Source organism: Plasmodium knowlesi (assembly GCF_000006355.2).
Source record: "Plasmodium knowlesi strain H genome assembly, chromosome: 5".
Classification (NCBI taxonomy): Eukaryota; Apicomplexa; class Aconoidasida; order Haemosporida; family Plasmodiidae; genus Plasmodium; species Plasmodium knowlesi.
Genome location: NC_011906.2, coordinates 478225 through 491996, shown reverse-complemented (window position 1 = coordinate 491996; position 13772 = coordinate 478225). Strand labels below are relative to the sequence as shown.

Here is a 13772-nt window from a genome sequence, read left to right as displayed (position 1 = left end):
ATGTTACATGCGGCGTCGGTATTATATTCTTCCATAACGTATATTTCTGCTTTGATGTGTATTATATGGCTTCCTAGATGGTGATGATGATGGTCGACGTCGTCGTCCTCCATCATCATCATAGATGGTCGAAACATCGGTGGAGCTACCACCTAAGGTGGACGATTCCCCACCACCACCACCACCTAAGGTGGTGGAACCGTCATCTCCTAGTGTAGAAGAATCATTCTCTGTGAAAGTGTCGTCAAAGTGTTGTCGTCGACCAATAGATCTTCTTCCCCTATTCCTTCCTCCTGTATTATTACTGCCACCAAAGAGGGATTTTTTTATTCCATCAAATATGTTAGTATACTAAAAAAAAAAAAAGGGAAGGACATATATATATACACATATACATACATATGTATATACATATATACACATACATGTATACATATGTATATATGTATATATATATGTATATGTATATATATGTATATTTTAATTACTTTGTATAAAAAGAAACCGATGGTTGGTAATCCAACTGTTGCTAATGTACCACCAACCATGCCACCTACACCACCGCTACCACCACCAGAATCACCATGTTCGGAAACTGCTCCAGGACCAGAAGAACCGGCTTGGTTCGCATTTGGATTTGGTTTACATTTCAAATCTGTTGGTTTGGGAATGGTGCCAATGGTATTATTGAATTTTTCTTGAAACCATTTACAGTAATCATCACTCGCATTCTTTGTATCCACTTTGCAGTATGTTTCCACATTAGTGTAAGCTGTACGAAGTGCATCTACGTAATCCTCATATTCCGTCTTACAATGGGGCTTACCATCATTCGTTATGCCAACTATTGTACCATAGTCATGATAATAATCGAATATTCTTTTCATTTCTTGGAAGAGGTTGCTGTCTGCGTTTGTGCTAAGTATTTTGCACTCATGCATACCATACCAATTGTCCAATTCCGTATAAATCAATTGCATAATGGTCGGGAATAAAACACCATTTGTCAATTTGCTCGATAACATATTCCCAATCCAGAAATAGAGGAAATTGCAACGATCCTTATAATATGAGTGACTGCTGCTCGCCGTGCTCCTGCCCACCCTGGATACATAGCACTCTGCTTCCCTAATACTATCAGCATAAGTCTCCGCACCACTCTCCATATGTAGAATTTTCTCCTTCACATTTCGGTTGTACCCTTCTGCACATTCACCTGTACTACTATTGAATTTACTATAGAAATGCACCCTTGAGGGCAAATTCTTTAAAGGGTCGTCTTTTGCCTAAGAAAACAGTACAAATGCATGAAATGGATTATATATATATATGAACATAACCATATATATACATACATATGTAGGAAAGAATTAATTCATAGTACCTCCTCCACCATTGTTACTACACATGTTACGTCCCAAAAGAAAAATTGTAAAAAAAAAAAAAAAGTTCTTCAACTTCCTTCTCCCCCTAAGGAAGCTAAAATACCAGGCCATATTATTGTTGTTCTAATAACCGAGGAAAAAACCTTCTTAGAGGAAGGAGAAACCTTTAAGCCTTCTTTTCTTCTTTTCCCCTTAAATCAGACTTTCTTTTCCTCCTTCAAGAAGCATTTTTTCTTTTTTACCCCTTAAAAAACCTTCTAAACCCTAAATTCTTAAACCTTCCTTTCCTCCTTTAAAACCTTCTTTCCTTTTCTCCCTTTATACCTTCACACTTTTTTTTCATCCTCTTGTTTCATACATCCTTCTATTCCTTCTTCTTCCTTTTTCGTTTTCTTTTCCTTTATCCCATTGCTTCTTTCATCCTCCATAAAAACTTTTTCAATTAATTATATTATGGCACACTTTCTTTTTATATTTCTTTTTTTTTTCACATTTCTCAATTATCCCTTTATATATTCCTTCCTACATTCTAAATAAAATATCACCCCCCCTCTCTTTATTATCATTTTTTTATCTACACCGTTAAAAATAAACGACATATGTATATGTGTCACTCCCTATTATCCACTAAGCTAGATCATCGTAATTACCACTTACATCTTTATATCTATTAATGCACCTCAGATAGAGGGTTCATTCGTTTAGGGTTTAGGGTTTTTGTTTTAGGGTTTAAGGTTTAAGGTTTAGGGTTTTGGGTTTAGGGTTCCGGGTTTAGGGTTCAGGTTTTAGGGTTCATGGGATTAGGGTTAATGGTTTTAGGGTTCATAGGTTTAGGGTTCCGGGTTTAGGGTTCAGGTTTTAGGATTTAGGGTTTAGGGTTCACAGTTTAGGGTTTCAGGGTTTAGGGTTCACAGTTTAGGGTTTCAGGGTTTAGGGTTTAGTGTTAGGGTTCAGTGGTTTAGGGTTTATGGTTCAGGGTTTAGGGTTTAGTGTTAGGGTTCAGTGGTTTAGGGTTTATGGTTCAGGGTTTAGGTTTTAGTGTTAGGGTTCAGTGTTTTAGGGTTTATGGTTCAGGGTTAAGGTTTTATGGTTTAGTGTTCAGGGTTCAGGTTTTAGGGTTCAAGGCGTTTAGGGTTCAGGGTTTAGGGTTTTTGTTTTAGGGTTTAAGGTTTAAGGTTTAGGGTTTAGGGTTTAGGGTTTAGGATTTAGGGTTTAGGGTTTAGGGTTCCGGGGTTAGGGTTCAGGTTTTAGGGTTCATGGGATTAGGGTTCATAGGTTTAGGGTTCAGGATTTATGTTTTAGGGTTTAGGGTTTAGGTTTAGGGTTCAGGGTTTACGTTTAGGGTTCACGGTTTACGTTTAGGGTTCAGGGTTTAGGTTTAGGGTTTAGGGTTTAGGTTTAGGGTTCAGGGTTTAGGTTTAGGTTTCAGGGTTTAGGTTTAGGGTTCAGGGTTCAGGTTTAGGGTTCAGGGTTTAGGCTTAGGGTTCAGGGTTTAGGTTTAGGGTTCAGGGTTTAGGTTTAGGGTTCAGGGTTTATGGGTTCAGGGTTCAGGGTTCAGGTTTTAAGGGTTTACGGTTTAGGTTTTAGGGTTTAAGGTTTAGGGTTTAGGTTTAGGGTTCGGGGTTTAGGGCTTAGGGTTCAAGGTTTAGGGTTTATTGTTCAGGTTTTATGGTTCAAAGTTCAGAATTTCAGGTTTGAAGGTTTAGTGTTCAGGGTTCAGGTTTTAGGGTTCAAGGTGTTTAGGGTTTGGGGTTTAGATTTGAAGGTGTTTAGGGTTTAGTGTTTAGGGGTTCAGGGTTTAGGGGTTCAGGATTTGGGGGTTCAGGGTTTTGGGTTTGAGGTTTTAGGGTTTATTGTTTAGTGTTCATGATTTAGGGTTCAGGATTTAGGGTTTATTGTTTATGGTTCAGGGTTCATGGGTTTAGGGTTAATGGGTTTAGGGTTCATGGATTTAGGGTTAATGGTTTAGGGTTCAGGGTTTAGGGTTCAGGGTTTAGGGTTCAGGGTTTAGGGTTCAGGGTTTAGGGTTCAGGGTTTAGGGTTCAGGGTTTAGGGTTCAGGGTTTAGGGTTCAGGGTTTAGGGTTCAGGGTTTAGGGTTCAGGGTTTAGCGTTCAGGTTTTAGGGTTCAGTGTTCAGGGTTTAGGGTTCAGGGTTCAGGGTTCAGGGTTCAGGGTTTAGGTTTTAGGGTTTAGGGTTTATGGTTCAGGGTTTAGGGTTTAGTGTTTAAGATTTAGGGTTCAGGGTTTAGGGTTTAGGGTGTAAGAAGTCATATTCTGCATTAAGGAGGATCGTTCCAGGGGTGTTCGAATAATGCTTCAGGGTATAGTGAATAGGATTCCGGGTTCCGGGCTTAGGGTTTAGGGTTTAGGGTTTAGGGTTTAGGGTTTAGGGTTTAGGGTTTAGGGTTTAGGGTTTAGGGTTTAGGGTTTAGGGTTTAGGGTTTAGGGTTTAGGGTTTAGGGTTTAGGGTTTAGGGTTTAGGGTTTAGGGTTTAGGGTTTAGGGTTCAGGGTTTAGGGTTTAGGGTTTAGGGTTCAGGGTTTAGGGTTTAGGGTTTAGGGTTCAGGGCTTAGGGTTCAGGGTTCATGGGTTCAGGGTTCAGGGTTCAGGGTTCATGGGTTCAGGGTTCGTAGGTTTAGGGTTCATGGTTTACGGTTCGTGGGTTTTGGGTTCATGGGATTAGGGTTCATGGGATTAGGGTTCATGGGTTTTGGGTTCATGGGTTTTGGGTTCATGGGATTAGGGTTCATGGGTTTTGGGTTCATGGGATTAGGGTTCATGGGTTTAGGGTAAGTATATCACACTCCGTGTATATGATTTAGTTTCCAGGTTATAGGAACAAGGTTTTAGGGGTATAGGATTAAGGTTTTAGGGGTATTAGAATGAAGTTCCGTGGTTAGCTTTAGCTGCTTTGAGGGGAGGAAGTATAGGGGGAATTCTTCGGAGACAGAAAGGAAACCGGAAACTACAGGAATCGGACGAACGGGAAGCGGCTACGCCGTCTAACTGGAAACTCGTTATTTCGGACAAGGATAGAAACGGGAAAAGGAGAAAAAGAAAAAAAAAAAATAGAAGAATGCGACGGAAAAGGAAAAGAAAAAGAAAAAAAAAAAAAAAAGAAAGGAAAGAAGGGAAGAGTTCAAAATTCCGCTTTTATGTTTCCGGGTTTCAGTTTATAAAAACAGAAATGTGCATTGGTATTTAGCTGTTTTAGGGGAAGGTTCCTATTTTTCTGGAAAAAAAAAGAAAAAGAAAAAAAAAAAGAGGAGCGTGTGCGCTCTCGCGTGCGGGTAGGTAGTATTGATATGGTATACTTTACGAACATATAAACATAATTTGTTTGCGCTCATGAAGAGTCGTGTAGGTACTCGGCCCTTTCCCTTTTTCCCCCTTTTTTTTTTTCTCTTTTTTTTTTTTTTTTTTTTTTTTTTTTTTTTTTTTTTTTTTCTGAGGTGCGATTTGAATTGCAGCACGCTCCGTAACAGAGAAGTAGAATGTGACCTGATTATGAATGAATTATCGGTTGTTCCAAATGCTTTGAATATTTTGCAAAGTGTGGCTTTTCTTTCTTCTTCTTCTTTCTTTCTTTTTTTTTTTTTTTTTCCATATTTTTGTGTTTGGACTTTTGCGACCAAAATAGGGGACCTTCCAAGGCCATACTTTAAAAGCGGCATTTCGCAGAGTCTCCCCTTCTTCCACAAGCGCTCGCGCATCGCATGCACATCTGCATACATATATACATATATGTATCCATATATACATCTGTGAATATATACCTATAGATACGTACAAACGTGTATATATGTACATATAGAAAACATATATGTATATATATGTATGTATATATGTAGACATATATGTATAGTTGTGCAACGCGCACACTGAGAATCCCTTGCATACACAGAGAACACTGACTACGGGTTCCCCATGGAGGAAGACTCCTTTAAGAACAGACTGCTTAAGCGTAACATCGACATATGGATAGAGAAGTACCGTCCTGAGAATCTAGACGATGTAGTCGGAAATCCCTTCGTCATAAATACTCTCAAGAGTATCATCGTGTCGGGAAATATGCCCAACCTGCTCCTAGCGGTAAGTACTTCCCCCACTCCACCCCTTCTGGACAATACTGTTCCACGAAGGTGGGTTCGTCCATGTTGATTTCTTTATTCCTTTTCTTCTTTCTTTTCTTCTTTCTTTTCTTCTTTCTTTTCTTTTTCTTTTCTTTTTCTTTTCTTTTTCTTTACTTTTTTTTCTCTTCTTTTTTCTTTTCTTTCCTTCTCTTTTTATTCTCTTTTCTTTTATTTCCTTTCATTCCCTTTCCCTTTCATTTTTTTTCATTTTTTTTTTTCCTTTTCTTTCCTTGTATGGTGTCCATCTTTGGTAGGGTGCCCCCGGGACTGGGAAGACCACAAGCATTCTTTGCTTGGCGAGTGAAATGTTAGGTCCCCAAGCGAAGAAAGCTGTTCTGGAATTGAACGCCTCCGACGACAGAGGAATTAACGTAATCAGAGATAGAATAAAAAGTTTCGCAAAGGAAATTATAAGTCTTCCTCCTGGAAAACACAAAATTATCATTCTAGATGAAGTGGATTCCATGACCACAGCCGCACAACAATCCTTAAGAAGAATTATGGAGTTGTACTCTGACACCACTAGATTTGCTTTAGCTTGTAATCAGTCTGAAAAAATTATTGATGCACTTCAAAGTAGATGTGCTATTATACGATATTTTAAATTATCCGATGATCAAGTTTTGAAACGAATTGTAAAAATTTGCGAAATGGAAAATATCAAGTACACAGACGACGGATTGGAAACGCTTACTTTTATAGCAGACGGAGATTTAAGAAAAGCAGTGAATTGTCTGCAGTCCACTTATGCGGGGTTAGAAGTTATAAATAAAGAAAATGTACTACATATATGTGATATTCCTTCTCCTGAAAGAATTGAAAATTTACTAAAATTTTGCATTAACAGTGAATGGAAAAAGGCACATGATATTGCGTATGATATGATAAAGGAAGGACACACCCCTTTTGACGTTGCTCTTACATCTTCCAATGTGTTAAGGAGATATGATCTTGGCTCCGAATCTGTGCAAATCGAGTTTTTAAAAATTGGTGCTATGGCTTGTAATACCATGGCCAGTGGTCTGGCAAGCGTTATCCAGCTGGATAGGTTACTCGCCGACTGGTGCATAGCAGCCAAGGCTCTCCGCACCAAGTGTGTTAGTTTGTGATAAAAAAAAAAAAAAAAAAAAAACACGTGCACATGTAACATGGACATACGAAAGGACTTTCGTCCCTTCCGTATCAGGTGCATATCATCCTTTTTTTTATTATGTTACTTCAATATGTACTACTATTTTTTTTTTTTTTTTTTTTTTATATCACTTATGGAATACCCCCCCTGTGGTTCAGCTTGATCGGGAGGGGGCGCCCTTCTCCTTCCCACACCTTTCATAATGCGCCGGTGAAAAATTATGAAAAAAAAAAACAAGTTCATATTTTGTTTTAATTTAAAAAAAAAAAAAAAAAAAAAAAAAAAAATTGAGGAAAATAAAAAAGGAAGTAAAGGCAATGCAAGCCATGCAAACCAAACACTAGCGGTATTACCAACACGTAGCCGCGAAAATTAAGTCGCTCTACGGCAACGAATCTTTTCCTACTCACGTTCATTTCCAAAATGTCGAAGGATAAATATCAAAAACAAGGAGATGCCATCTTTGCCAAACTAGAAAAAGTGGTACGTTTCCACGGATAGGAAGATTTTTCATTATATTCACTTTTCACCCTTTAACGGGAAAGTGTCACATACGGGAGAGGCTGAATACTTATAGATGAAGTGATGCCCTAAAGGGGAACGAGCATGCGTGCACACGTAACAATCGTTCGTGCTTTTCAATTTACACCGAATAGCATCAATACATTTTACTTCTGTCCTTGTAGAATTCAGAGCTACTCTCCTTGACCTATGGCGCTCTCGTGAGTCAACTCTTAAAGGACCTGGAACTGGTGGACGAAGTTAATGAGCAGTTGGAGAAAATGTAAGTGGGTCATTGTACCTATCTCTATAGACGTAAATACTTCCTGCTTTTTTTTTTTTTTTTTTTTTTTTTTTTCAGTGTGTAAGCTCTTCACTAGACAGTGGGTGTGTACTACTCATTTGGCATTATCCTTTTTTGCACCTTTCAGGGGAAATAACATTGGCATACGACTGATAGAAGAATTTCTGGCCAAATCGGACATTTCGTTTTGTGAAGACTTCGAGGAGACCGTGGAGGTCATAGCGAAGGTAGAAATGCCGGGGGGTAGTTACCAGTTACGGAGAGGAGGCTACTCATCAAATGGAAGTTGCACACACGAGATCGAAGGAGGGGGTTCCACTACTTGGCTGGCCACGAATAATATATGAGTGTATCCCCCCTACAGTTGTGCAGACATCTGTACATACGCACACATTCTCGTCGATATCCTCCCCATACAGGTGGCATTTAAGATGTTCCTAGGCATAAGCGGGAACGTGACATGTGTAGACAAAGAAACGAATGTATACTCCATAACTTTCGATCGAAACCCGCTAAGCGATTTTGTGGAGCTTCCCAAATCTTTGTCTTCTCTGAATTATTGCAGCCTGTTGTGCGGGGTCATCCGGGGAGCCCTGGAGCAGGTAAGGGTCTCGGCGTAGTTTCGCGCGGGAGGAGGTGCTTTTCTGTTCTTCTTTTTCTTCCTTTACACGTTTCCCCTTTTCTTGTCCCTTTTTTTTTTTTTTCTTTTTTTTTTTTTCCACCCCCGCAGATCCGCATAAAAGTGAACTGCTACTTTGTGAAGGACATGTTGAAGGGAGACGACTACTACGAGATTTATATTCAACTCCTGGAGGTACGCTGGAAGAAGTTGCACAGGAGTTTTTTTTTTTTTTTTTTTTTTGCTACACAAGTGGTTTATTGTAAATTTAAAGTGCATTCCCTAAATGATCCCAAAGCTTTTCTCATATAACTCCCCCTCCGCCCTTGCTTCCATTCCCCCCCATTTTGCAGGTTATGAAGGAAGAAATTTTAAATGACGAAGAGTCGTGAAAAGTTAAAAATGTGAGGACTTTTTTTTTAAAAAAATGATTGGTAAGCTTTTGCAAAATTCAGTCCCTATCATTACAGAGGAAAAAATAAACTACATTCATTTATTCGCATAAGCACTTGCACAAAAAAAAAAGGAAAAAAAAAAAGCATTCTCCGTGCGTTACGCCTTCTGCTCCTTTGTTAGTTCCTCATAACATATATCAAAGTAACCTTTTTTAATTTCTACCAACTTGATTATCTTAAAGGGAATTAGGATGTTTCCGCAGTTCCGTGTGTACGTTTGGCTACCTTCGAAAAGAGGGAAAAAAGTGGCGCACCAAGACAGTGTGGATATCGTTTCCAAATTTCGGGCATGAACAAACTGAACATGTATTCACATGGGAGGTACAGTGTTAACCTCGTCTGTTTTGTATTTGACATTCTCCCCCTCCACTTCCTCATGCACATTTATTTAAGTGCGAGTGGAGGCATCACACACTTACCTGTGTACAGTTCTTCGCAGTTTGTTAGAAATAAATTATACTTGTCCACATATGCCAGAGCTCCAAAAAACTCCCTGTTGTCATTTACCGTCACTTTGAGGTTTGGCCCATAGCAATTGTTCATGATAATCTGCGGGGATGAAAAAATGGCAAAAAAGAAAAACGTACTTTGGGTAGTGGTACACAAATACATGTAAACAAAACTGGCGTGAAAAGCATCCCCCCCAAATAACACAAATGTAAAACAAGGGAAGAGCGCATCGAAGGAGCAACCTTATATAGTGACCACTCATGACCATTGATATAAAGGGCAGGTTTACCTGTAGCAGCTCCCTGGAAGCTTCTACATTCCCCTTCCCCTTTAGTAAATCATTTTTATTTTCTACAGGGGCTGATGAGAAGTTCATCTTTTCTACTCGTTACAGTAGCCACAGTAGGACGAACAAGCAAAAACAGTAAAATTTGTCATGTCATTCCCGTTTGATCAACTTGCTAAGCTAAGCACGTTGGAGGGGGTTGGGACACAAAAAAAAAAAAAAAATAAATAAAATAATAATAATCCAACTAGCGGGAAAATGACGATAAAAATAGTCAATCATTATGGAAAAGGAAAAAAAAAAAAAAATTTCTTCTCCTCACGCTTTCCGTGGTATAATATATTACACTACTACGTAAGTGCGCAAGCGTAAAGATACGAAACCGAGCTACGCTGTTTTTACAGTGCACATCCCAAGAGGCTTATGCCTGAATGACGAAAAATCATTGATCATACGCTCCTTTTCGTTGTTACTGCTTTTAATCTTTTGGAAGGACAGAGGGATTCTTTGATAAAACAATTTTAATGGTCTGCATGGAAGTTACGCATCACGGGGAAAAAATATAAAAAAATAAAATAATTCCGTCCATTACAAAAATTTTTATAATAAGAATATTTTACGGAGAAGTATATGTATACTTTTGGCTATTGTGTTTTTGGCACATTTTCTTGGAAAGAAAATTACTCTAATGTAGAGTACTGTCCGCCGTTATTTGATTTTTTTTTTTTTTTTTTTTTTCCCATTTTCCCAACTTTTCCCGCCCCCCTTCGCTGCAGTTCAGTGTACCTCATTTTGGACATTCGCTTAGCCAAACGTGCATTCCCATTTGGAATATTTTCTTCCACTGACTGGCATATACACTGCGTTGTGCTCCTACAGAACAGCGCGTTAGCGATAACACGATACTCCCCACACAAATGTTTGCATTAACATGTGCAACTTTGTGGCGGTCTGCGTACTTAGCAATGATATGCAACATCCTATTGTCTGGTTTATATGTTCCATTTTTCACGTTTGAGCTATAACCCCCAATTTGAATTGCCAAATATATTTGCTCGCAAATCTACCAATAGGTTCACTTTCACAGGGGAGGCAGATGCACAGTATAACTCCTTAACGCATCATTTTTTAATTTGCCCTGTTTTTTATATAAGCATGTGTATACGGTCCACCTAGTTCCTCTTCTTGTCAAAAGAAGCACCACGAAGAAGAAACGTTCAATACAATCACTACACATAGGTGAAGAGAAAAAAAAAAAAAAAGAAAAAAAACTACAGTCAATATCTCTATATCGTAATGATCAATCAATGCAATCTTCCTGGTTCTGCTTCTTTTCAGAACCACTTAGTTGACGTATGGAAGTTTGCTACTTTTCCTCACCCTTCATTTGAGTATTGATGTATTTAACATATGCGATTATGCACATATGTGTATATGTGCATACATGCATGCATCCACTCGTTGCCTCTTCATTTGCATTCTTTCCCTGACCCTAGGAAGCCTACCTCTCTAACAATTTCGCCAAACAGAAAAGAAAAGAAACAGGAGATTAGAGGAATTAAGGGTGAATAGTACGCATTTTAATAATGTATGTCATTATATTCGCAGAGAGTTTTACTTATGTAAATATGCTTCTATGTATTCGTTGTTGCGTGTAAATGTGGCCTGTGAATTTTTCTTTTGCATGAGTTGTGAAGGATGCATTCATTTGTTCGTCTGTTAATTCTTTCATCCGTTCACCCCCGCCCCGTTTGTGAGAAACATGCGTTGTTTATAAATGTGTAACGCCTTTGTTCTGTTCACATGTGGTCCCTCCCTTCGGCCTAGTAAAATCATTAAATTCATTTCTCTCACGTTGCCATGTCTTATAATATGTTTCTTTGACCACAAAAAAAAAAAAAAAAAAAAAAAAAAATTAATCCAGTTTTGACAATAATTATTATGTAACATTTTTTTTTTTTTCTTCCCCTTTGCACTTCGAATTTTTTTTGAATAAATTACACTTGGATTTGCCACCTTTACCATTTATTTTAACAATTCAATATGCAGTGAATTACACAAGAGTAGTTTCACTACAAGTGCGCAAATATCCACACATAACACACATGTGCGTTTATAGAGCCCTGTGCGAAAGTCCCCCCCCCCCTGTTAGCAATTTGCTAATGGGGGAAAAGTTCTGAGAAGGAGTACTACCCAGCAATGCACGCTCAGTCGCGCACTGCAAATTGCACATCGCAAATAGCCACTCGTTCATGCGAACATAGTACTTTTGAAAACGCACACCTCTGTGTACATATTTTCTCCCTTGTTGCATTAAGTCTGTTGAATGCACGACTGGAAGAGTCCGCTGGGAAAATAAACGGATTGTGCAAACTGGATAAATTATGTGTGATCAACTCGAGCTGCATAAACTGTGCAAACAGGAAAAGATTAACACGCACACTTGCATTATGTAGAAATGCGTACTGAAGCAGGCACACGAATGAAAAGCGAATATGCAAATGTGTGTGATGAAAATTCGTGCAAACTTGTAAGTCAGTTTTTCCCCGTAAATGAACGAATACCTTTTTAATTGTGAAAGTGACACGCGAATATTTTTTGAATTGGCATTTCCTCCATACGTTTAGACATGTTTACTGCATGTTATATGAACACACCCACAGCATCACCTCAGCAGAGCGTTATTATTTTTGTTCTTTTTGCTAATTGATGTATAAACATATATATATGTATACAAAGCTTTATGCGAGTTCTTTTAACACATTGCATATGTTCACCCCGCTTGGCGAGTGACCTTGGGACACCGCCTTTTTTTAAATTCATTTAATGTGTACTGTAACGCCGTAAGCTATTCATGCATTGGCATAAATTATCCCCGTTCTTTTCTTTTCTTTTCTTTTCTTTTTTTTTTTTCCTTCCTAACCGTTCATGTCTTTGGATTAATGTACCACAAAACGATTTTTCCTCCCCTGTGACGTGCCTTTTTCGTTTAATGAAGGAAGACACTCCAAAAAGGTTGCTATGTACATGGGAAAAAGTACTTCTTTATAGCACCTGTTATCGATTGATAAAGTGACGTACGTGCTTTACCGTAACAGCACGGAGAGCGCTTTACAACTTCTTAGCTGTTTTATAAATTTTTATAAACTTCATTCAATTATAACGCGCGCTCGTCGTACTTGGAAAAAATATCCGCCTATATTCACTTCGTAGGAACTAACTCAACCCTTCCTCCTCATTTTCGCATCGCACAGGAAGGCTATGCATGACCCCCTTTCCCCAGCAGGGGTGTACATATCCATATACCTACTGCGGAGGGAGCGAAAACTGCCTGACCAAGTCAGCTATACTTAGTTATAAATAGCCAATTTATTAAGAAAAAAAAAAAAAAAAAAAAAAAAAACAGCCAAAACGTAATGTTACTTTATTACTTATCGCTTTATTGTGCATTCATTTTTGCATCATACCTTTTCGTAGCAATGTTAAACCATTCAACGTCATCAACCTATGTGCATCTATGAAGTTGTGGTAGCCCCCTTTCTCAAAATAGGCATAAATGCAACATAACAGTAATTTAGGGGCATATGTATAAATATGTCCTATCATATGTACATATATATATATATATATATATATATATATATATATATATATATATATATATATATATATATATGCATAAATACGAATAATGCCTATAAGTAGTTGCACCCAGACGCGTGAACAATGTCTTCATTTGCCAAATGAGTGAATGGCCACAAAAAAAATAAAAGTTCATTTTCTACATCAGGATATATGCTGTTGTTGATTTGCGGAAAAGCATAAAATGACGAAGGATTCACGAACATAATTGCATGCTGGTCACTTTCTACCATGGCCTAAACTTATACTGCTTAAACATCGCGTCCTTAAACGAATGAACTATTGGTACTTTTTATTGCCTCTATTAAAACTTGCATAATATATGCGAAATTTTTTTAACTATTCTGAAATGGATCGTACAATTTGGCGCATATGCTGGCGAAAAATATAACGCGCATTTTATATTATTATGCTGCTATATTCTGTACATCGTTTTTTCAGCTTAAACGGAAGTTTTTTTTTATGGGTGTTATTAGCTGTGCTCAATGTACTGTCGCCATATAGTACGTGCTGTACATACGCAGTATTGGTACATTCATATACCGAAAACGCGTAAATTACGGTAACGTAAACGTTTAGCATATTGTGAACATTTATTCGCTCATGTACAAAATAAGTTTACCCAACAAGTGAATTTTTTGACACATAAAAAGCGCTGTACGTACGCAGTACTACATATATATACATATTATATTATAATATATAGATATATATATGCAATATTAGCGTAACAATTTCGTGGCACCCGTGCGGCAATATATGACCCGTCCATATTTAGAAACATTTCATAATTTTGCCTGTACAAAAAAAAAAAAAAAAAAAGATGCAGGCAATTTTTTCTTTCTTTCAGAGCAATAAATTTCATA

The 13772-nt window shown here is 38.0% G+C and overlaps 4 protein-coding genes across 4 annotated transcripts; 2 read left to right on the top strand and 2 right to left on the bottom strand.

Annotated features, from left to right (window-relative positions):
• Positions 1 to 21: 21 nt before the first annotated feature.
• PKNH_0511200 (KIR protein) lies at positions 22 to 1396 on the bottom strand (the record flags this gene model as incomplete). The annotated part of the gene is made up of 3 exons (XM_002258207.1): positions 22 to 351; positions 489 to 1286; positions 1385 to 1396. 3 exons carry the CDS (start codon positions 1394 to 1396, stop codon positions 22 to 24), a joined length of 1140 nt encoding a protein of 379 aa, XP_002258243.1.
• Positions 1397 to 5311: 3915 nt separating this feature from the next.
• On the top strand, positions 5312 to 6626 carry PKNH_0511000 (replication factor C subunit 4, putative; the record flags this gene model as incomplete). The annotated part of the gene is made up of 2 exons (XM_002258206.1): positions 5312 to 5476; positions 5772 to 6626. 2 exons carry the CDS (start codon positions 5312 to 5314, stop codon positions 6624 to 6626), a joined length of 1020 nt encoding a protein of 339 aa, XP_002258242.1.
• Positions 6627 to 7072: 446 nt separating this feature from the next.
• Positions 7073 to 8465, top strand: PKNH_0510900 (trafficking protein particle complex subunit 3, putative; the record flags this gene model as incomplete). The annotated part of the gene is made up of 6 exons (XM_002258205.1): positions 7073 to 7132; positions 7336 to 7433; positions 7582 to 7681; positions 7874 to 8056; positions 8185 to 8268; positions 8427 to 8465. 6 exons carry the CDS (start codon positions 7073 to 7075, stop codon positions 8463 to 8465), a joined length of 564 nt encoding a protein of 187 aa, XP_002258241.1.
• Positions 8466 to 8625: 160 nt separating this feature from the next.
• PKNH_0510800 (conserved Plasmodium protein, unknown function) lies at positions 8626 to 9354 on the bottom strand (the record flags this gene model as incomplete). The annotated part of the gene is made up of 3 exons (XM_002258204.1): positions 8626 to 8753; positions 8948 to 9077; positions 9268 to 9354. The coding sequence occupies 3 exons, from the start codon at positions 9352 to 9354 to the stop codon at positions 8626 to 8628; spliced, it is 345 nt and encodes a 114-aa protein (XP_002258240.1).
• Between the last annotated feature and the right edge of the window lie 4418 nt (positions 9355 to 13772).